Consider the following 25,806-nt stretch of genomic DNA (forward strand, 5'->3'; position numbering starts at 1 on the left):
TTGTTGCCATGCAGCTTATTATTATGTTGATAGTTATAATTATAAAGATTGAGAGGATAGATTAGGTATAGATCAAGCCTGCTCTCTTTCTCTCCCCCCCTTAACCCCCACCCGCCCTTTTTGCCTCCCCAAGTGAGGCTAAAACCCACTTCACGCAGTCCCAGTCCTCTGACATACCCAGAGACAGAGCACGTCCAAAGCACAACAAGCCCCCATGCAGTGGCGCTTTAGGGTTAAAAGATAGAGATATCTGTTACCAATATAGTCTTTAAAAGAGGAAGAAAAAAAAAAGAATTTTGCACTTAAAATATATATATAGTCTTCAGCAATTTTAGTGCATTAAGATGATACACCCAGATAATAAACCCGGGTGATGGTGTTAAAGATGTGTCCAAAATAAGCATAACAAGTCTTAATGCAGTAATAGCAATAACAGTAAACCAAGGGTATGATATTGAACAGTCTTGTTTAGGGTAGAGATGAAATAATTAGAAAAGAAAAAGAGTGAAAAAAAAAAGGAGGAAAAAGTAATTAAGCACAATAAAACATAAACAGATAGCGCCCTAGTAATAATAAGAATATATGAGAATATATGCTGATAAAAAACCCGTATTTTAAAACGAATAGATCAGACAGTAGATTATTAATCCTAGCTTTATCATTTACCGCCATGACTCACTATTATGTATCAGAATAGTCCCGGGATCAGCTTTCTTAATTCATTTTCTGCTTCTTCCTTGCTAGCGAAGACATAGAAATGACCTTGCCATTCCACTTTCAGTTTTGCCGGATACAGGAGGCTGTATTTGACACTGGCTTCTCGTAGCATCGTGTCTGCCGTTTCTATAGGAGGGTGACAATGAGTTCATTTCCAATGGATGTTCTTCAAATGTTGGCGAGCAATAAGCAAAAGGTATCACTGAAAACAAAAAAAAAAAAGAAAGAAAAAACAGTACGAGGAAAGTCAGAAGAAAAGTTTTTTTTTTTTACAGTGTTTCTGTTTGATGATCGTTGTGCGCAACTGAGCTGCGACCACAAAACTATCTGCTCTGGGGATGATTCATTCAGGCATTTTAAGGTCACTTTGTTGTAATGAAAGTATCTGCTGAATGTACTTTGTAGTTTCGAGATTTCTATAGACTTGTGTCATATGGGGAAACTGTCAGGACTATAAAAATACTTCATTGTAATGAAAATTTTTTTGTAAAGATATTCGTTGTAATGGAATTTTACCTCTATATAAACATAGGGAAATCCAGTTTCTGTACTGCAACTTGCCCGAAGAAGGGGCCCGATCTGCCTGAAAAGCTTGCATATTATGATTTGTTCAGTTAGCCAATAAAAGGTGTCATTTTGCTTGACTTCTCATTGAATCCTTAATGGCTAACACAGTACAACACCCTACTACTACTACCAAAAAAAAACTAAGAATCTTTTAGATTGGTAGGAGAGCATTAATACAAAAAGTTAACAGTTAAGAATAGCCTGTCAAAAGTTCCCCTTTGTGTTTTGCATAATATTAGAACTGATGTCATTCACTAAAATTTGATTAAATGGGCCAAAAGTATACGTTTTGGTGAGTTTTATTTGAAAACTTTAACTCTTTAAGCCACCCTGGAGTTCACACGATATTTACTAGAATTTGTGATAATCAAGGTTTTGTTATAATGCGTATTTATTTTTAGTGTTCTAAATGGTAAGCCATTGAGAATTTTCATTTCACGTGTTTTTTTGTTTATACATTCATTTAAACACATTGTTAAGTATTTGTTTCTTTTTTACATTAATCCCAAATGATGCTGGTGCATTTAAAAGTCAATATAACTGCTATGTTGTTTAACTCATGTTTATAAATGGTTTATTTGTTGGGGTATTGTTGATGGCATAGCATAGGTATGTACAGTATTGTAGAATCTTACAATAACAACCAGCATTTTTGTGCAAGATATTTAAACAAAAACAGTAGAGTAGAACTTCATTTTTATTTTTACTTGGGTATATTTTTAACTAAAAGAAAAAAAAAATCCTTGTACTATGTTATAGCTGTCACTCTCATTACTGTTTGAATTTTTCATATTTATTTTTTAATTTCACCAAGTCTCTTCTAGTACAAAGGATTAGTGACGACTTTTTGCCTTCAGTTGTCTTATTTGGTGGTCATTTTCAGCTGTCAGTTAGTTATCTAATCTATTGCTTATAACTATCAGTGAAATCTCATCACTTTCTCATAATTTGGAATTGTGTGGATTTCGTTGAAAATAATCAACTGTCAGTTTCAGATGTTACTCTAGTTGTTAGTAAATTGCAACTCAAACCTTCAGTAAAAACCTCTCCAAAATATGCTACTGTTTTTATTTTTTTTTCCCTGGAAAACTACTACACTGCTGTATGTGTGTAAAATATTAGAGCCATAGAGGATTTGCCAATTAACACAAGTTAATAATGTCTGGTGTCAAATTTAGTCAATGTTTAGAGTGAAAATAGAGAAAAAAATACATAATTCATATCGCATGTTGTCATCTTTATATGCCAAAAGATGTAAAAATTTCAGCAGACACAAACTTCACCTCCAGCTTATGAAAGTACAGTGCTTTGTTTCCTTTTTTTCTGTATTTGTGGCTAGCTTGCCATCTAATTCTCTACGTACATAGTGACCTATGTACATAGGGATATTAAAAAGGCTGAGTGTTAGTTTACATAATACTTCTTGATGAATTATCTGAGGACAGCAATTTCTGTACAAATCTTCAATATTTTTTTGAATACATAATGAAAGTTTTACTTTTCTAAATACAAATAAGTTGCCAAAAAGAAGCCCGTTAACTAAACTGATTCTAGCCAAAGAAAAAAGTATAATGTACTGCAAGAAAAATAGTCTCACAATTAGGACAGTTTAAATGTGTAGCCCATGTGCTTCATAAAAATGCTTATAGTCGGGTGGTTACTATTATGTGGCTGCATGTCTCTGTCTCTCTCTCTCTTTTTCTCTCAGTCAGCCACTATAGTCTCCAATACAAACCATTGAGCTTCTGACAGACTAATGTCCTGGTGGTAAAGTTATACTTTTTCATTGAATGTCTCTATTTTGTATCTTCCTTGTGACATTATTCCAGAGACAGTTGGATACGTGCCCCATTTTTCATTTGAGTAACCGCCCCCAAAAAAATTTCAAAAATGATTTTAATTTGTTCATTATTTATGCATTATAAATGCTATTTTCTGGGAAGTTTTTTTTTCCTTTATAGTTTGCTCTACTGTTAACTGTCTTCCTGCCCAGAGCCAGTCAGTCCAATTGATCCAGTAATACATGGTTGAATAATGAGAACTATCACTTCAGAGTATGCTATTTATATAAAAACATTTAAGTTTTTTGTATTAATAAAACATTTATTTTGGGTAATATCTTTAATGGCAAACACAATCTTTTGCTGATTTACAAACCAAGCAGGTTATTAAACCACATAAGATCCAGAAGATTTGAGCCCTTGACAGTGAGAATATGATTGTCGTTGTCTCTTACTGTCCTTTATTCTTAGAAGCTAAAAAGTCCATTTGCTGTCTGAAATCTGGAGGGTCTGTTTGTTGCATTGACATAATTTCTTCATGAAATCTGCTGTAAAATAGAAATTATGTTCCCACATAGTCTAACCAAGAACATTTACTCAAAAGTTGCATTTTGTTTTTTTCGTTCTAGGATGCATACCTTATGTCATGAATAGCAGGCATATAAAAGTGAAAAAAAAATTCAAAATTCTTAATAGATACTGTCCTTTCATCTAGATTTTATTAGCAACTGGGAAAAAAAATGCAGAAAATATCACATGTCAACTGTAGTAGTTATGAAAGTCCTACAGTCTAACTGCTCAGCTGTACCTACCTACCAGTATCAACATAAAAAAAGAAACTGTGAGAAGAAAAAAAGAAAAGACATCTGCTTTAAAATCCAGCCCAAAACAAAAATACATGCAAAGATATACTACATAAAGTACCCTGCGAAAGCAGAATTTTAAGTTAAATTTAAAATGATGGCTGCCAGTTCCAAAAAGATCAGAATATCAGTATTGTTATATAGGCTCTGCTTTATATAGGGAAAGAAATATATGTTCTGATACCACTTGAACATGCATCATGAAACCACATACAGCCCACTTAATAAAAGCCACAAGATCACATGGTTATGCTTTGTGACTTTCTGATGTAGCAGTTATTTGGGATCCAGAGAACAGTGTAAGATCATCTGCTCAGCAAATCAAGATAAAACAAAAAGTCAGCAAAATAGCAATATTGATTAAATTAAAGCTCTTTGCACAACTCAGAGAAGTAGGAGAGACGTTTACTTTTCATTTTTAAAAGTAAAAACAGTGAGTGGGATAGAATGTTTTTTAAATTAATAGCAAAAAACTCTCATGAATATTTGGGATATTTGTAGGCTTTTTGATTACTTGTTTTGCCTTTCTATAGCTACAGTGTAAGCATGTGATGCTACAAGCAGTGTTAGGGAAGTATTGTAGCTTTTTTGTTATGTGTTATGTCGTTCTTAATGAAAGATTAGTTTTTCAGTCCTGGAGAGACATAATGAATGATAATTGATATTTAATTGTCCGCACAGCATGTTGGCAGGGAGGTGAGCTGCTAATAAAAGCTACAGCTAAATTGTACTATATACTGTAAAACAGTGTCAGTGAAGTAAAGCTTATAGAATATTTTAAGCTGACCTGATATGTTTTCTTGTACACATAAGAAATCCCCTGCTCCCATCTTCTCAGAATCTTGTAAAATCTTTGTGCTTACAATGCAAAATGTATAAAAGCCACCCCGTTATTAATTTAAAATTCACCTGCTTTGTATTAAACACAAACAAACATAAAACTCACCAAATGTTTAGGAGACTGCAAAACATTTTAATGTACAAAATAATTCTTGAATACCTATAGATTAGTAGTCTGTATACTATACTAAGGACTATTCCCTTAAACCATCTACTTTGGAAATACCTCAATTAAAGTAAATATTTTAAAAGTAAATGTACACCAATAGAAATATAACTGATTTTATTTTATCCTAACATACCTGAAAGTGAGTTATGTAGCATAGCCATTTGCATGGAGTTAAAATAAAGTGCATTTTTGAACTTAAAGTTAATAAAAACACACAAAAAAATTCTCAAGTCATGCTTCTGAAGGTATATAAAAATGTTAATGGTCAAAGAATACGGAGAAAAATATTTTTGTCAAGCTTGTGTTTTGGCTATAGTAAAAATTAAAATTTTCCAATAGATTTAATATTTCATAAGTAAGTAATTACAAAGAAAAGTATTTTCATCATATTGTTTTTGCCATGTGATGCTTTTAGTTATTAACATACTTCTAGGTGGCAATTGTAAGCGTTCACTGCAATTTCCGTATAAATATTCACAAACTATTTATACAGTTGCAAGCCCAAGAAAAAATTAGTAGGTTTTGCAGTAGTCATTTTCCTTGGTTTTCAGTAGTATATGGTGTGAATATACAGTAGAGCCAACATTAATTTTGAAAAATGTGTAGAATATTTTTAATTTCTTTATATCACTCTAAAGGAAAGCAGGTGTGTGTTGGTTTTTTTTTTTTTAATCTGAAGAAATAAACCAGAGCAGTCATGATTTTAAAATTAATTAGTATTGCCTTACAGGGACTTTAGATGGAAGCTTTGCAATTCTGTCTGATGTGAAGCTGCTCAATTGATTGGCTGAATATTTTTGGACCTGAAAATTTACACTGAATGAGTGTAAAACCTTACTGTAAGCAACAGTTTCTCGCACTGCTGTATTTGGCAAAAGATTAAAGGCAGCACCATATCTTTTTAATTGAGTAGTCTGGGTTACATTTCTGTTTTAAGAATTACTCCTTGTTTTAACTGTCTTGAGTATTTACTCAAAGTGTCACCAAATAGAGTAATGTTAGCCAAGCTGCAATAACAAATGACAAAAATAATGCTCAGATCATGAGCTGTATTGCTATTTTTCCACCAGAATTACTTTTAAAAAGTCAAACTTAGTTTGTGGTGAAGGAACACTAATTTAAATGACTAGAAGGATACAAGTTAAAATATTTGAAAAATAAATATATTTTAAAAAGAAAATGGTGCATCTCAGAAATGTAAGTGGAATTTAAGAGAACAACATTGAGCAGTCGGTACTCAACTTATTGTACATTTCGCAGTGACATTTGAAGGTTGGAGAAATTCTTGACAAAATAAGTTATAGTATGTTAGCTTATCGAAGTATGAACAGAAAAATTTTTTTTGGGGAGGAGGTTTGAACAGTGTCTGTTTTCAGTTTCTTTTGGTAAGTGGAGGATTTAGATAAATTTGTATTTGTCTTGCTTCAGAGATGACTAAGCCATTATTTAAATAGTTTGCTTAATGGTGCCCATATTGGTGTATTATGAGTGTATTTTAAATGACAGTAGAGGAGAAAAGTGGGACTTATAAAAAAATGTTGCCGTATTCATGTTTTGGTAGTTGGTTAGCAGTTATAATGAAGTAATGGGCTAGTCAGCAAAGAAAAGAAGTGATAAGTTAATCAGAAGGTAAGTGATTAAACTTAAGAAACCAATTAGACATTTTTTCAATGGATAAAAAAAATTCCAAACGTGAAAAGGGGAAAAAAAAACTATCAAGAAACTATATGCCTTGTGGCATTTAACCTAGGCCACTGAATAGTCTTACACATTTCTCTGCATTTTTGGACTGCATCCCTGTAATAAATTTTAATAAATGGTCTCCATATTATTTTATCGAATTCTCTTACAAATTCATCAGTCAAACACTCTAGTCATTAGCTTCTAACATTTAGAATAGCTGGTTAGGTAGGATGCATTAATAAGTAGAAAAACTTGATCACTGAAAAGAAATAGGGTCTTTGCATTGATTCTCTGAATGTGTTTTTTTTTTGTTGAAAGTTTAAAAAAAAAAAAAAAAATCAAGACAACTTTCAAATTGAAGAACACTATCCGTAAATACAGGCAGTCCCCAGGTTACATACGAGATAGGGACTGTAGGTTTGTATTTAAGTTGAATTTGTATGTTAGTCGAAACAGGTACATTATTTTAATAAATGCTATTGTTTGACTGTAACCAAGTGATCTGGTAATGAATGATGGAGTTTCACCTCTCTCTGACCTTTATATTATTTCTACTTTATTTTCAATGGTGATGGTTTTTCTCTACTTTACTGTATCACCAGGACTTGCATCAGATTTGTGTTTCAGAGACATCCTTGAAGGGTGAAGACAAAAGGTTAAGATGAGCTCTTCTGCACAGCACTGTACACGCTATCACAGCAGGAAGGCACCCGTCCTCAGCATGTCTGGTGTATAGGGTGGGCCAGATCTAATTATGCAATTTTCATTACGCTATAACTTCTTCAGTTTATTACATAGAAAATCACCCGAAAAATCTTGGACCATCAAAAAGTGTGCAAACTGACGACACGAAAAATCGTTTTGGGGCGAACAGGAATCGTCCCTGCATAAATCAAAGTCATCCAGATAATCTGGATCTGCATAATTAGATCTGGGCCACCCTGTACTGACAAGAGACAACTTCCTGCTATGTGCTTAACAGTACAAACAGGCTTGCTATTGAGAATGAATGGGGGCAGTGAGGGGCAGTTCACCAGCCCATCTCACATTCACCTCCACTACAGTATGCTGCCTGCAGCGTCTGCCGCAGCACTGCCCCCATTTAACACTCAGCCATCCAAGGCACACTACAATGTTATCCCCCGCTGCCCCGTTCACCCTCAGTGGCCTCCGTTCAGCCACAACCGGGTCACCACTTGCAGCATTACCAGCCTCCCACCGAGAATGAACGGGCAGCCGTGTGTGGTGGGCGGGCAGCGAAACCGCTTAACGCTGGGAGCCGCCAAAGGGACACTACACTGCGTGAGCAGCGAAACCGCTTAAAGCTGGGAGCCACCCAAGGGACACTACACTGCGCGAGCAGCGAAATCACCACCCTCCAGTCACCGTCCAGCCACCACTTGCAGCGTCCCCAGGCAGAAGATGATGGAGTGGCAGTTACTGAGGCGCATGCGTCGCAGCTATGGCCTCATTCATATGTCGTAGGTCGGATGTCCGTAACCTGGGGACTACCTGTAGTCTATAACACAATTTTATACTTATATACTAGTGTATCTAAAAATGTAACCCTGACTTTGACTGACTTGTAAGCATATTTTCACCACACTTTCATTAACATTACTAATATACTGTATCTTTTATAATGCAATTTTCTACTCAACATATTTCAAATGTGGCCATTACAAAAAGAGCTGTCAAAGAACTATGACTTTTATCTTCCTTAAAGTTTTGATGTCCTTTTTGAAAACAATTTCAGGGGCTATTATGGTACTGTTTGCTGTAGACAGTTGACTTTTGCTTCAAGTGTTATTTAGTCCAGCAAGTGTCAATTTACACTGTAACATTTGCAAGGATTTGAAATAAACACATCATAGAAAATATAGTGAATTTGTGCACAATTTGATATTTTGTTGCTGCAAGATATGGTAATGTAAAAAACCTTCTTAAAAATGAATGAATTTCCAGATAGAAATTGAATTTTTAGTATTTCTCAGTTGATGCTTGATTTATTTGTGTTCAAAAAATGCCAGTTTAATCAACAAAACTCATATTTAAAATTTTAAAGGGGCTTCAAAAAGAAAAAGACCCTGTGTTTTGTATGTGCTTGTTGGTAGTAAAATATTTTAATGTTATCGTTATTCTGCCTGAGTTGTTTACATTTCAGAAGTCTTGGATGAAGTTTTGATTTACAAAATCTAATTTTAAGATCACATCAGAGCATCATGACTCTTGCACTCACCTACAGTAGCCAACGGCAGGCAAATTTAGAGTTTACCTAAAATGCTGTAATTTGGTAAAAACCTAATAATGAATGTTTTATTCCAGCATGCAATGTAACAACAAATAAAATCTTAGTTGATATGTTTTGAGAAATAAAATCTTAATCAATATGTTTTAAGAAAATCTGTGCACATTATGTTTAAATTAGTTGCTTAAAGCTTCAGCAAATAATCCATCCGTTATCCAACCCGCTATATCCTAACTACAGGGGTCTGCTGGAGCCAATCCCAGCCAACACAGGGCACAAGGCAGGAAATAAACCTTGGTCAGGGTGCAAGCCCACAGCAGGACACACACACCAAGCACACACTAGGGACAATTTAGAATCGACAATCTAACCTGCATGTATTTGGACTGTGGGAGGAAACCGGAGCACCCAGAGGAAACTCACACAGACACAGGGAGAACATGCAAACTCCACACAGGGAGGACCTGGGAAGCGAACCCGAGTCTCCTTACTGTGAGGCAGCAGCGCTACCACTGCACCACCGTGCCACCCTCAGCAAATAATAATGTGGGTAAATAGGAGCATACAGATATGTTAAGCTGAGGACAATAGAAAGGAAAAAAATAATCATATCTATACAAATTCTGGAAAAAACATACTTGTGAAGCCTTTAGATAAGAGAGAAAAACAAATCAATGTCTAGCTGTCCCAGGCCAGCTTGCTTCTTTCTACACTATCATGTTCTGTGGTGGAATACGCTTATGAAGGTGCATCTTTATAGTACAATAGTAATACAAAGATGAGAAATAGAATGGGGAAGAACAGTGAATCACAGTACAGTATTAATTAAAAGCCAACAGCTTTACCCACACTAACAGGGGAACACCACGCTGAAATAATGAGTCTTTAGACTTAAATACTGAGACTGATAAGGGTATCTCTAACGTTGGCTGTTGTAGCGTTAGAATTAAAGCTAAGGGCTATGCCTGTCTAATTGGTTTTATTTAACATTGGTACTTTAAGTAGGCTTCCATTTTATGATCACATTGTGCACTTTAGAGTATAGACATTTATACCTTCCATATTTATATGTCAAAAAGTGAATTTTAAAAAATGGTTAATATAAAGAATTAAGGGCTGGAGTTAAATAATAGTGTTTCATAGAAGAATCTTACTACAAGATTTTGAATAAACAGCAATATGAATATTTTAATAGCTGGGTGTAAAGCATTTTAATGGTCTGTTATTTTGACTTATTTCAGTGTAGTTTTCCATTCAGACTATCACCCTTATACTTAATTTGCATTTATTTTTTTCCAGGTGTTTGGTGATCGTCTGAAGTTTATTAATTATCAAAGTATGTCCACTGAACCAACCCTACCCCCACCCTGAGTCAGGCTGTATTTATTTAAGTGCTTAGCGAGCATGAATAGGTAAAAATTCATGAATTATATAAAACATGTCAAGTGGGATAAATAAAAGCCTTAAAGTGTTCCCTTGCCATACCTGAATAGGAAACAAAAAGATAAACAAAGGTTACAAAGTGACGACACTCCTACATATTATATTGAAAAATGACCTTAGCCTTCTCATTTGTGCAACAAACCTGCTTGGGAGTGGTCCATCAGTGCCTCTCACTTTACATACCTGTCAAAGGCAAAGGAGAAATTCTCACCATGATCTTGTTAACATTCACTTACAAAGTATTATCTGTCAAGGGATACTATGCCTTACAGACCTGTCAGATGTTTAAACAAAAAGAACTTTCAACAAAAGTCATTTCTCAATTATTCAGTGTAACAATTAAAAATATACTTTTCACTTTTCTGTTTAGCATAGTTTGGATAAGTTGCCAAAACTAAATGATAAAAAGCAATAAGGAGGCAGCCAAAAGACCAATATCGATTCTCTTGTATCACATTAAATATAAAAACAAAGTAAACGGTATATTTTTTTTTTTTTATTAAAATGCTATATTGAACTTCCCTCAATTATTCTTTCAGTCAGTCATGTAAAGCAGTTTATGATCGGTTGACATTGGTTTATTTCTGCATTTCAGTCCCAACACTGGTCATTTTTCATACTTTCCATGAAGTAGAAAAGATCACACCTCATTTGATTTCTGTGCCCCTGTATTGCACAAACAAAATGAATAGTTATTTTCAAAGTAGTCATTATTTTTGTATTTAGAGAAATAATTTTGGAATCATTTAACAAGAGGTTAAACTGAAAGAAAAATGTAATTCATTTCTAATTAAAGCATGACTCTCATTTCTCTCTTCTCACATTTAATAAAATTCAGAGGTTAGTTCTTTAGTGCCATTCTCATGGAGAGGCGTAGATCTGTCCCTCTTTGAGACACATCTGATAGAGAGTAGCATCCCAGCCAGGGTAAACTGCTGTTTGAATTAGAGAAACAAGCACTCATAAAGACGTTTATTACCTTTACACATGAGACTTGCATGTTAAAACAGCTGACATTCAGCTGATGCCACATCTTTCTGACTTCATGTAATAATAAGAAAGTGTGTTTTCTTTGTAATTTAACTATCCCCAGAAAGGGAAAGCACCCCTGCTAAACAGAAGTAAAAACATTATTAAAAAATCACTTCTTGGTGAATTATTTTAATCTCATACAGAAAAAATGAGAGGAATCCAACCTCTAACTGAAGTAAAATTTTTCAGAGAAAACTTATTAAGAAATAATTATTTTTAATAAATACATATACAAACACAAGTACCCTCACTTCAGTAACCAATCCGCAGCTTCTAATAGTTTTATTTTCATACCCACTTCATTAACAATAAATGAAAATAATAGCCAGTAACTGCAGTAGGATGCATGATAGAAGCGAGATCGTTTTTTGTGCACTAGTCCAGTGGTTGATAAATAATACAATTAATGGATTAACGCAGGGGTGGGCAAACTCAGTCCTGGAGGGCTGCAGTGGCTGCAGGTTTTTGTTCCAACCCAGTTGCTTAATTAGAAAATAATCCTTGCAAATAATTTAATTTCATGACTTGTTAATGGTTTAAATCTGCCATGTCAGGTCATTCTCATATCCTTTCTAAGGATATTGTCCAAATTATTTGAAGTCTAAAATTGAAGAGTAATTCTCAGCACTTTTTTCTCTTCACTTTCTTTCTAAGTATTTAAGTAAACCAAAGAGTGCACATTAAATACACAACAGGTGTAAATGGAAACAAGTTAAATGGAGAAATGCTAGTTTCTTTTATCATATGCATCTTATTGCTAATAAGGAGCAATTAAAAACCAAGAATACAGCTGTTTAATACTAAAATAGGCAATAAGAGTTCAAAATCTTAATGAGCAAAACAACTAAAATGGAGAAGTGTTACTTGAGCAATAAGGGCTTCTGATTAAGTAACTGGGTTGGAACAAAAACCTGCAGCCATTGCGACCCTCCAGGAATGACTTTGCCCACCCCTGGATTAAAGCAAAATGTAAACCAGAACTATGCCACACTGCCTTCTCACAGATCTTGTCTGGTCCTTTTCTACTTGAAATTTGCATTTCGTCCCTATAATATCTCTCTCTCATTTTCTGAGTGAGCCAAAAAGGAGCAGCACAAAAATGCTACAAGATAAAATAAATTTAATTACGACTCTAGAAAGAGTATACAAAATAAAGTTGCAGAATGTTCATGCACAACTCTTTACAGCTCTGCCAGTCTCTGTCAGCGAGTTCCTGCATTACTATCATTTTGAATGGATATAAATTAAGGTCCCCATGCAAAATCTTCCTCAAAAACATGTTGAAAATGCCTAAGGCAAAAGCATGTTTGCACGCTGAACATCTAGGAGACTGCAAAAGTGATGCCCTTACAGCTTGGATGTTTTCAGAGGTTTGTACAGTCTGAGGACAGCCTCGAGAATTTCCATTCAATGTTTTACCCGTCTGTCTAAATGTAGCCACTCACTTAAGAATTCTTTTCTAATTTGGGACGTCACCATTAGGAGGAATCCTGAAGTACGTTCGGAAGGCACGTTGCGTAGTGATGATGGCTTGGTTGTTTTTGAAGAACGCTTCAACAGCAACCAAGGCATGCTGGCGACTGAAAACTATAAGGGATTGCCTATCAAAGGACCTCCACCCCAACCCATTCGGCTACTTCTACCTCTTGCAATGACCTTGAGAAATGTGCTGCTTCATTTTGGTTCACCCTGAATATATATATATATATATATATATATATATATATATATATATATATATATATATATATATATATATATATATATATATATTCATTATATATATAGTATATATATATATATGGTTATATATATGTATATATATATATATATATATATATATATATATATATATATATATATATATATATATATATATATATATATATATATATGTGTATGTATGTGTGTGTGTGTGTAATATATATTATTAGGTTCAATTATCAGTTTTTGCATTAATTTGTCATATCTATACAGTATATCTATGTATATCTGTCTATGTAGATAGATAGAGAGGGATTAGCAGGATTTTAACCTCCAGCTTCAGACTTGGAAGTCCAGAGCCTTAACTACTACCACACACTGCCTGCTAATGATATTAGCCCTTGGTTAAAAAATAAAAATGAAAGACAAAAATCTTCAAGTATAAATATTGCATACAGAAGAGCACTTAATTGTATAGTACATCTTATACACCCAACACTATAACTGACGTCTAGCGAAGTCAGGTAACACAACTATATATTATTTTAATAATATCCACATGTATGGCAGTCATTTAATATGCTTACTAGTTTCTTTAATTTGTTTATTGATTGTTGGAATATTTTATCATTTTGGCCTGTTTAATGCTATAGTAATTGTATTTTTATTTATTTCCTATTATTTGCTTTTAGAGGAATTGCTCTGAACACTAGAGTTGCCTTTTGACTTGTGTTGTACCAACAAAGAGAGATAGATGTTAAAGGAATGCTTCACCCAAAAAATATATATATTTTTTTAATTTTTTTTAAATTTACTACTTTAACCTGGTGTTGTTTGTGGTGGTGGGTGAGAAAACATTTTCATCAGTTGTTTTAATGGAAAATGGAGATGGCAAAGTTTCTCATACAATGGTCTGTAATGTTGGCATGTACAGTAGGCATCAACACTGAAGAGCAGTAAACATTGAAATATCCATGAAAAATAATGTAAACATACTCCTGCTGAATAACCTACATATTAGTTATCCAGTCATGTGCTCGCAATGTTCCAAACACGTATTTTTTTGCTAAAATATTTTTAAAAACTTCAGAAAATCAAAGCAATGCATGAAAGTGAATCTGAATTTGATATTTTGAATTTGGAATCTGTCCCCTCCCTCAGTCATTAGTTATTATTTAATACTGTTGTAAAAGGCGCTTTATAGCACCCGACCCGGCACAGACTTACGCAGAGGCACGTGTAAAACAAATAGGTTTTTTATTTCTTTTCTTCAGCCGTGGGGCACACCTTCCCCGTGTCCCACAGGCCCAACACAGTCCCAAAAGCACAAAACATACTTTATACAACCCTTCCTGGCACCACCACTCCTCCCAGGCAACCTTGTCCTCTTCCTCCCGATTCTGGCCTCGAATGAAGGGAGGCTGGCCCGTTTTATAGCCCACCCGGAAGTGTTCCAGGTGCTTGACCAGCTGGCCCTGATTGCACCTCTGGGTGGGGCTGATAACTCGTCCAGCCGGGTTGTTGGCTTTCGGCAGCACGCCCTAGCGGCCACCCCATCTCCCAACCAGGCTGTGGAGGACTCCATGTCCAATAGAGCCACGTGGGAGACGGGGAAACGAATAACGCCCGGGGAGGCTGCCACCAAGCGTCCCGGGGGAGGTATTGAGCTGTCCATGGTGGCTCCCCCGGAACATATGCAGCAGGGGCGTCCCGGCCGGGCATGGGACCCGGCTGACCGTCACACTGTATATGCTTTTACCCTGAAGCATATGTTAAAGATTGTAGCACCATGTTCTTGACCTGTCTTCTTGTTGCCCTTATGCCCTTAAATCCAAGGTGACGCACCAGAACATCAAATTTTAATTCGCCTTCAGCACCAACCCTTGCCACATTTGGATGACTATAAAATCCATGATCCTGTCACTCAAAAATATCGAAGCATCTATAGATTTAACGGCATGCTTACTTGAATTCTTGCCAAATTCTAAAGAGCTCTTGAAATCTTAACTTCAGAAATTTTTGAGTACAAAATGATTGTTACTTATACCATGATATATTACCACACCAACAACAATGAGGACTCTCCACAGATTTAAACAGGCTTAAAAGTGGCAAGTGTGTCCTTGTGTTTCTTTTTTGATTTGGTAGTTTGTTTCTTTAACATAAAACATTAGTATGGAGCTGTTGAATATTTGTTCTCTTCACATTTGAACAATAAGACTGGATTAGAAAGTGTAAGTACCAGCATTTGTAGTAACAGAGAGTTGAAAGTAAATGAAAATTACCTCTTTGCAAACTGAATGTATTTTAGTAATATTGGGATGATTTATGAAGTCCACTGATGAACTCACCCATCCACACAGCCAATTTAGAGTAACCAGTTAATATTACCTTTTTGTCTTTGGGTTTTGAGCTGAAAACCTATGCAGACACTAGTACAGCTTTCCCATAAAATGGCCTGGCTGAGAGTTTAACCCACACGCCCAAAGCTGTGAGTTTGCAATATTACCCACAACATCACCATGCTGTGAAAGGTTAAAAATCGTAATAAGCATTATTTTTAAAGTGATATCTGGGTTCACCTATGAGATTCAGGGTTAATTACAATAAAATAAGTAGCATTTGTAATTTAAAGGAATAAAAAGCAATTAACCTAACAGACTGCAGTTTGAACACTTTAGCAGTAAGACTGAGAGTTTTCCAGCTTTAGAGGAGGAATGGCTATGCTTAGATTACAATAAAAGAGTATTAATCTTGGCACTTGAAACCCAATTTCTTTTTTCTTGATCTCCTTTTGGATAGGACCAGTTAGTCGCTTGGCAGAATTACACTGCATTACCCCAGGCTTATTTGTATTCCCTAATGATTCTTTGTGTTATTCTTACAAGGTTATGGCATTTCATCACCAACTGGGATTCAAACACTTTTCCTTTCTGCATCATAACTGTGATAAAAACCTACCAGAACTTACATTTGAGAGATATGTGTATTTTCTAAACTGTTTGGCTCAATATCAGCAGGAATAAGCCATTCCAGTTCTAAGCAGCTATAAAACAGAGGGTTTTATTCAAACACCATATTTATTCTTTACATGTCCTGGCATCCACTAAAGCCATGTGTTAATACTTAAGAAACAGTCTTTCTTGTGAATCTTGCATTAAAAGAAGTTTTAAAAATATTCTTTTCTTCTTTTGAAACATTTAGGTATTAGTGTTTTTAGAAAAATGTTAATATTCATGTTCTGTAATTGTAACTTATGTAATCTGTACATGCAATGTAGCACTGGGCAATTGTTCTCTAATTACACAAAAAAGAGAAATTTTATCTTTGTTACTACAGTTTAATTAATTCAAATACTCTCAAATTAAGAACAAAACTGTTTCAGATTAATTAAATTTGATCTAATAATTCATAATATGCTAAGCAAGTGGAACTTTGGGGGGGGGGAAATACAGGAAAATTTAAAAACTGTATATTGTTTGCAGCTACACAGTGTTTACATTTTGAGATCTAGGGAAGTAATGGTAGAAAAAGATGCTGTCTCATGTAAAATCATGTATTTTTATTTTAGAAGTAAAATTCTGCATTGCTGGACAAAAACATTTGCAAGCTCATGGTGATGTGAATAACGTCACAGTGTACTATTCCATTTCCCCCCTCCATCTGCATTCCCAGTATAAGTAAACATTTACAGTGTAGATTACTAAAGAGTAGCACTCCTCAGTTCCTCAATTAAAGTTAAATTGGGGTTGTGATTGGTTGGGAGGATGAGGGAATGGAATTGTATCATTGCCAGTGGCAATGCCAAATGGGAGTAGTTTTAAGAAAAGATTAAATTGGTGTAGAGTACAGTATAATGGGTTGATTAGTGAAATAGAATCTTACTTGTATTCATGGGCATAAAATGTGAAAATGGCTATAAAGTGTATTTTCTATGGTAATTTATTCAAATTTTTGTTTGCAACTCACACTAAGCCTAAAATACTTGATCTGATATGTTGTTCTTTCCATATAAGATGTGATATATATTTCTTTCCTAGAATAAATGAAGGCTTCCTAAGATTTGTAATCATATAGTTCCAAAGGGATTTTTAACCCTAGATCCTATTTTTAATATGTGGTAACCCTACAGAGTAAAAGCTTGCTGGTTATGTGTACATATATGCTGTTCAAACATATGCTGGTTATTTACTTTTGTTCTTTGGTTTATCTTACTCTAGCTGAGATATCAACATGGTTTATCAACACCAGATTTGCGTCAAACCCTGCCAAATTTGAAAACATTTTTGGAAAATGGGTTAATGGTGCGGTGGTGAGTATCAAACATTTTCATGGATGAAACTTGAAATTTTTGTTTCTGTTATTTTTCATTCCTGGACTTGAAATATATTTATTCATGTTTTTGTGGCTAATTAAGCCTCCTTTCAGCATGATGAGGAAGAAAGAGAATTTGTCAGAAAGCAGGATGAAAAAATAATTGTTATGGCATTGTTTTACTCTCTTGTTTTGTTTTATTGTTTAGTCTGTCAATTGCATGATGAAGTAGTATATCTCTTCTGTTTTACTATATTGCCTGATTAAATATGAGTTGCCTTCCCATATGTCACTATGCAACTTCCAAGTACTCCTACAACATACATTTTACTGTTAAGCTCACAGATCGTGTAACATCCTAATCTAATTACTAGATGGATAATCTTTTCACGTCTTTCTTTTTAAATCTTGTTGATATTGGTTATATTATTTATCACTCCTTTGATCAATTTAAAGATGGCATGGCAGCTAAGTGGAGAGAAGTGATATCTCTCTGCTCCAGAGTGTTTGACTTGAATCCAGCCCAGGAGCGTTTCACATGCACTTGTAGCCAGACACCCTCCCGTACAACCAAGTAACAGTAGTCTTAATCCGTTTTTTTGTTTTGTTTTTTTTTGTTTTTTTTGCATTTTGCTTTGTACAGTACCATAGAACTGTTATTTCTTCTTCAAAATGCACTACTGCTTCTACATTTATTTCAATTAAAGATTATCAGAAACTCCCATAAGACATTAAACATTGTTATTTGTTTATTTTTGAAAATTAACCCTGATTTTGACCTTAAGCTAAAACTTATGAAGCGGTTATTACATTATTACAGGGACAAGGTGGATATTGTTTTACTATTAAATTATATATATATGCATTATTCTTGCTGTGTGACTTTTCTTGTATGGCAGAGTTTTAAAATAAGGCACGACAGGAAAGGTCTGGACCCCTGACTACAGTTTAATGTTTCTACTTTATTTCTACCTCTGCATGTGGGTGAGATGCAACAAGTACGATACAACTGAGAAAACTGTAAACTCAAGACAATTTTAAACACAAAATAACTGAAAGCAGGCATAAATGTTATTTTGAATAAGTGCTTAGTGACACTGTGAAATTCATGTACAAATAGTTTAACAGATTCTTTGTTTAATTTCATATTAATGTTATTAGGTCTGTGTCAGCTCTTAAAAACGTTCAAAAAAATTTCGACTTTTCTTTAATGCTCATTTGTATAAGATTACTTGCCAATCACGGAGTGTACATTTTTATTGTTTCATCTTACTTATATATGTCTTTAATAATGGACAAGTCTTACAAGTAACATAAATTAATATTGCTTTTGTGCTTAGGTAAATGTTCTTGTGACTTACTGAGAAAAAAAGGACATGGTAACCAACTTCCTGTAGTTGGTAACTGTGGTTTTATTGTGTAGACTGTTAACAAAGCATTCATTTTGAATGAACATCTGTTCAGACATAAGTATTTACAAATTTCAAGGGAAAGGAAGTTTGCTGGTATATACTGTTAATATATTTTGGCTGCTGGTAGTATTAAATACTCTCCACTGAACATTGTGTCTATTTCTTTGGCAGCATATTGCTAACTGTTTTATTAATGTTTTGTGGGTGTACCAATTCAAGCTTTTTATGAAATGTAATGGTATTTATATATTTGTTTTCTTTCTTTGCTGCACAGCTAACAACACAAGAAAGTGTGTGTTTTCATGGGTTACAGAAAGATTCCAACATTGTGCTTTGACAGTCATCATTTTAAGATGAAAAATAGCATGTGTTAAAATATTAGCATTGTTATTAACCATTTCCATCCTTCAAATAACTGAATAAAATGACAATGATAGTAGTGTTCTATTTATGCTATGTTCTGCTAAATGCGCCATATGTTTGCTAGGATTGCACAGTTCATTCATTCGCAAAAAACAGCTCATGGTGATTGTGGCCTACCAGGCTGGCACTACCAGCTGAACCCGACACAGACACGTGTGGGACACAAGTTCAATGTGCACTCTGATTTTATTTTCTTTTTCCCTCATGAGAAACTCCTTCCCTATTCCCCACAAGTATAACACGTCCCGGCACAAGCACAGCACAAACAATTAATCCCTTCCTTTAGTCTTTTCCTTCTCCTCCTTCAGTCCTCGGGTCAAGCTTCGTTGCTCCTCCTCCCGACTCTGGCTCCCCAAATAGTGGCTGCTGGCTCCTTGTATAATGCACCTGGAAATACTCCAGGTGCTTGATTACTTGTTTCCAGCAGCACTTCCAGGTGTAGTGGAAGAACTGCCTATAAGGACTCAGCAGCTCCTGCTGCAGCACCCCCTGGCAGCGCCTGCGGATCCCAACAGGGCTGCACCACACTCCAACTCCCATGAAGCCCTGCAGGACTCTGAGGCACAGCTGCAAATCAGGGGGGTTGACATCTAGGGTTGCGGGGCAGTTAACGCTTTGGCCATGCTTGCTCCCCCAGTCCTTCCAGCATGAAGGCGTCCCAGCTGGGCCAGAGCCCTGGCTGCACGCTACATGATATTAATTTCTAGGAATATTTATTAATATTTTCATCTATTAATAACTAAATATTGAATTCACTTTACATTTATAATGATTTAAATGTTGACATCCTATTAAGTATGTGTGAATAATATTATATTTTAATAAAAGGACGCCCCTTAATGTTTTTTGGTTTTTTTTTTTAAGATCTTTCAATTTTATATCCCTGTTGTACACTGTGACATGATTCTCTGTAACATTATCTTTAGTTGTTAGTCCCTTGTGCTACTGATTGAAGTATATCCTGTGGGTACGGGGCAGACTTTAATTTTTCTCAGTCTGTGGTATTATACATTTTTTTAAAAGAAAACAAAATTTGAAAGTAGTTATATCAGTTAATTAATAGTATCTGCTTAACAAGCATAAGATGAAACAGATGCAGGAGTTAGGCAGTAAGCAAAAAAAAACTTCACTAGATTAGTTCCTCAAGGCAGATATGAAAAGGCTACAGGACCATACAAGTTAGTAATTTAGTCAACGTGCCAAAATCACTTAACTTCAAAACCTGCCTGTAGGCTTTGTATTGTTTATAGATATGAGATTTCTTCAGATAAACATATTTTTTATGAAACTCAAAGCTTCAGTTGTAATACAGTCCACACTTCTTTTGACAATTATGTCCATTTCTAAGAATTATATCATGAATAATCTTTTACAACAATTGTAATTGTAAAAAAGAATTTCTTTTGATTTTTTTTATTAACTTCTTATTGTTTATGTTAACAAAAGCATAATGTTTGGCTCTCCACTGAACATTTAGTAGGCTTACAACTCGTGGTGCAATAGCCTTTTGTAGTTTTGTAATAGCTAGTGCAGGAAATCCACTGGAAAGGGATTTTGAAGTTATGCAGTGGAAACATTTCACAACCCTAAATGTACTTTCACAGTTGAGATGGAATGTTAGGTTCAGTCTCTAACTCTGGTTATTAAGATGATGGGCTAAGTTAATAGGATTCAAAATTTGATGAAAGGCTTGACAAATAAAAGAGATCACACAAAATATGGACATTTGGATGATCATACACCTTTTTTGTTAATCTTTAAATATCATCCATTTAACTAGAAAGCAGAAATGTTCAGGTGATAAATGCTTGGAACATAAAAGTGAATTAAGACTGGCAGCTCAGAAAGACTGTATTTTTTCATTACAATAAGGAGAGTGTTGCAGGCAAGGAGCTTACAACAATATATTCTTGAAATATTGATAATTGTATGAGTGCTCATATTGGGAGCAGATGCAAATACATTTTGGAGAAAATCTCTGTCATTCACATTAAGTTTCTGTATATTTAGCAAAATTACTTTAGAATTGAGTGAATTACCCATGTCCACGACACAGTGCTCTTCAGGGTTGGATACTATGCCCATTGCTATAAATGTAATTGCCTAATGCAGGGGTCCTCAATCCCAGTCCTGGAGAGCCGCAGTGGCTGCAGGTTTTTGTTCTGACCTGGTTGCTTAATTAGAAAGCAATTCTTGCCAATAAAGCACTAACGAGCTATGAAATTAAATTAACTCTGCTATGTCAGGTCATTCTCATATCCTAGATTTTCTTTCCCTTTCTATCATGCAAATGATTTGAAGGCTAAAATGGACGAGTAATTCTCAGTCCTTCACTTTTTTTCTCTTCATTTTTCTTCCAAGTATTTAATTAAACCCAATAGTGCAGATAAATACACACAGGTGTAAATGTAAATAAGCTAAATGGAGAAATGCTGCTCTCTCTTGTCATTTGCATGTTATTGATAATAAGGAGCAATTAAAATAGCTGTTTAAGACAAAATTAAGCAATAAGGGCTCAAAATCACTAAAGTGAAGCAGAAGTATTACTTTAGCAATAAGTGCTTTTTATTAAGCAACTGGGTTGGAGCAAAAACCTGCAGCCACTGCGGCTCTCCAGGACCGTGATTGAGGACCCCTGGCCTAATGTATTTAAATTCCCACACCTCTGATATTCTTTTTCTAGATGGAATGAAAAATTTGGATGATCTACTCTCTTTACAGTTGAGACTGATCTTTACTTATTAAGAGAGAATCCTATAAGAATACTATCTTAGTTTTTAGGCCTGTTGAGGTGGGAGAATACTTTTTTCTCTTTAGATTTTGATCCAGGCCTTTGCCCTTCCATCTTACAAAGTTGAGTGGTTATTCAGAGAAATATATTTGCCCCAACGATATCCATAGTATAATTACTATTAGGTAACAGCACGGGAAAAAAAATCAAAAAAGATGTTAACAGTTGGTCTACTTTCCATATCATCTTAGCAGGGGGAACCATAACTCTGATGCTTTCTTGGTCTCCAATTTGGTTTTATGAGAAAGAGATGAAATAAAATGTCCTCTTAAAAATATCTTCAAAGTTTCCCAAAGTGTCCCTGCAGAAACCTCTGAGGATGTATTAGTCTTTAACAAATAATCGATTTGTTTGGAGAAGGATTCTGTAAAATTCACATCTGCTAACAACAAGATGTTAAGTTGCCAATTACGAGATAAGTGTGAAGGGATTAATGATTCGAGCTCCAAGATAAAAGGAGGTGATCAGAGATAACAATAACATTGTTGCACTAACAACGTTTGAACCAGTGCAGTAAACTATTATCGATGAACAATTAATTAATTCTTGAGTGGCTATGATGTACTGCTGAGAAGAAGGAATGTTCCTTTGAATTTAGATTTAACAATCTCCATGTGTCTGATAAATTATGATCTATTACACACTGTGCGATTGTAACTGCAACCTTAGATGTTGTCACTGTAGTTGAAGATCTATCCAAGTTAGGTGATAAAATGTAATTAAAATCTCCAGCCTATAAAGTAAATTCTAAATAAATGAGCACTGTATAATATAACTATGAAACAATGCAGAATCAGACTGTCAAGAAGGTCCCTGGTCATAATAAAAAGAATTAGTCATCCAAATTGTAAGATGGTTCACAACAATTAGCTGTATACTGTATATAAGAGAAGCATAATTCAATCCTTAAACCATGCTCTTCTGTGTTGGACAGTTAAAGACATATAAGGAAAGATGCACAATTGAGTTTCATAAAATTCAATGAAATATTGTAGGAAATCATGTCACAGTCTGTGAGAAATTCAAGATTCAGATTCAATAAGGATAGTGACTAAAAACATACAACCAAAGCAACACTTGAATAGTCTGAAAGCAAAAAGAATAATATCCTGAAATGATCAGTCAATGCTGTAACCTAGATCTGATTAAGAATAATATGTGTGATCTTTTAAATATGAAAATATATCCTGATGTGGTGTTTGTTTAAATAAAATTTTGAACTTAAGGTCAGAAATACTATTCTGTCTTTCAGTTATGCAGCACAAAGAGGAAAGAGATTAAAGGAGATTTAAACACGACTTGATTATTTCATATAGAGCTCACTGCTTGTTCCTTGCACTTGAGGAATATTTTTTAAAGTAACAGAAGAAGTACTCATTCATATAATAACTTGAAGATGCATGGATTTTTAGAAATTTAAGCAGGTTCAAAAAGAAAATGGTGTCTGCTTATCAGCTGTCACTTTCAAATAGCAGAAAGTGATCAGCCAGAAATGAAGCAGTGAAATCATGACCCAAATGTGATTTGTTTCCTGGCATATTCTCAACCCTTATCCTCCCAATCAAAGTCTACAGTGCTTCTCCAAGAAGAGGGAAAAGTTGGGCAAAATGCCTAATAACAGCACCGTCAAGCCAGCAATAAGTGTTCACATCCAAACCTGTTAAATGTTTAAATCTTCTGCAAATTTTGTCAAATGGGCTTCAAGTTTTATCTTGTACAACCCCAAATCAGAAAAAGATGTGATGGTATAGAAAATGCAAATAAAAATAAAAAAAAAACCCACAGTGATTCTTAAATTAACTTTGATTGTTTATTACATTGCAGACAGTATGAACTCAGGATATTTCATGTTTTATCTGGTCAGCTTAATTTCATTTGTTAACATACATCCATTCCCGCATTTCAGGTCTGCAACACATACTAAAAAAAGTTGGGATAGTGACAAATTATTGCCAGTAATGAGGTAATATAATTAAATAATGATGCGATTCCAAACAGCTGGTTCCCAAATAAAAAACATTTTCTTTTTTTTCCTTTTCCTTTTAAAAGGCAGAATATCAAGTTTGATTGTAATATTTTGCAACTATGAACTTTAGTCAGTGGCATTGACTGTTTTTTCCACTAGGGGGCATGGTGTAGTCAGTCATCCCAGTAATGCAATATGAGGCCAATGATTTTCCTTATTTCAATATTGAAACTATAGACTTTCCGCCAGGATGCAAAATAATGGTAATTACAATCCCCCTCTTCTGTTTAGGCTTACTATGCTTACTGTAGAATATGCAATAAATCAACCATAGAAAATGCTATCACTTAAGATATGGTTGTCTTAAGTAGGCAAATTTCAAAATATGTGGATTCACACTCTGCAAACAAAAGCCACCCCAGCTTATATTGTGCAAGCATCAAGTAGATGATCTACTTTTTGCTTCTTATGCACATTGAAATGTTCACTTGTGTAAGTGCACCACAGCTCTGCTGTACTCTTTTCTTCCTACATACTTTAAACTGATTTAAACTATTATGCCACAGTTGTAGAATCTTGGTTTCAGTTCATGGCCTGGGCACTGTCTATATTTGCAGTTTCTTCCACTTTTCACTTAACTTTAAATAGACTGATGCCTCATCCATAGTGGGTTCCTGCCTTATTTTCATGCTGCCAAGGGCATATTCTAGCCCCCCATGACCGTGCATTAGAAAAATAAAGTTTGGTAAATAAATGGAAAACTTTACTATTGATCAGTATAACAACTATAATGTCAGAGCAAAAACAAATTCTAATCATGATGCTAGTATAGCAGGAAGTAATAAACTTAAATGTTAGAAAACCATAGTGATGAATATGTGTGAATTGTTGTGAGTATTAAAAGTAATTGAAGGCATGAAAGCCATAAAGTTGCTGGCTGTTATTAAGTGTTATTATTTGCTTTTTGTTGATTTAACCTTCATAGTATGGAGTATGGAGTCAGAGACAGACACATGTTGTCTTAAATCACCAAAATAATCATTACACGAAAGAAATTTATTTTCCCTTTCTCAAAATATTTTTTTGGAATCAGTATCTTTTTAAAAAATGAGTATGTTTCATATGAGGGGAAATGCTTTATAGCAGGGGTTTCAAAGGCAAGTTTTGGTCAATCAGAAAGAACTGGTAGAAAATATATTATGTTGTTGACATGACTGGGTTGCATAAATATAATATAAAACATAATATAATATAAACAGTAACACAGTATTTTGTCCCAAATAAATACTTTACTATGTCTCTTAATAAACCGACTTAAATTAAGAATATAAAAGTGGAAAGAATAGAAATAGATTTCAGGTGGTGAGCAGGAAGGAAGGAAGTAAGGGAGTAGGTTTATTTTTGCCAAATAAACTTATAAATGATACTTTTTATTAGAAATTATTTTAGATACATTGGAAACAGAGTATCTTTATTATGCATTAATAAAACAGATAACTCACATTGACCTTTTAACGATAGAAAGACAAATAAAAGTACATAGGCAAAGCAGATTTAAACAAATTTCCTTTTGGCTTTGAAATGTCTTTCTTTCAATATTAATATGTTGATGGCTTGTTTTAAGATATTGTATATGTTTAATGTATTGAACCCATTTTTAACAAGAACATTGAGAAAAAAACACCTGTAATAGGCTACCAGTAGTGCAGGAGGGTTTGACTTAACAGGCCATTGGCATGAATGCATAGCATATAAAAGTATACAGTATTTATTCTTACAAACAACATACTGGAGTCCATCTCTCTGAGAAAACCTGCTTAAATTAGCATTATAAAAATGGAAAGAATGGAAAT

General features: G+C 34.5%; 1 protein-coding gene across 2 annotated transcripts in view; it reads left to right on the forward strand.

The window, feature by feature from the left end:
* Positions 1-25,806, forward strand: part of uvrag (UV radiation resistance associated gene) — a 331,183-nt gene that overhangs the window by 262,842 nt on the left and 42,535 nt on the right. For both annotated transcript variants that reach the window (XM_039744584.1, XM_039744585.1), the window contains one exon: positions 17,268-17,359. In XM_039744584.1, the coding sequence (XP_039600518.1) occupies positions 17,268-17,359 (92 nt within the window). The remainder of the gene's footprint in view (positions 1-17,267; positions 17,360-25,806) is intronic.

Source organism: Polypterus senegalus, chromosome 2 (genome assembly GCF_016835505.1).
Source record: "Polypterus senegalus isolate Bchr_013 chromosome 2, ASM1683550v1, whole genome shotgun sequence".
Classification (NCBI taxonomy): Eukaryota; Metazoa; Chordata; class Cladistia; order Polypteriformes; family Polypteridae; genus Polypterus; species Polypterus senegalus.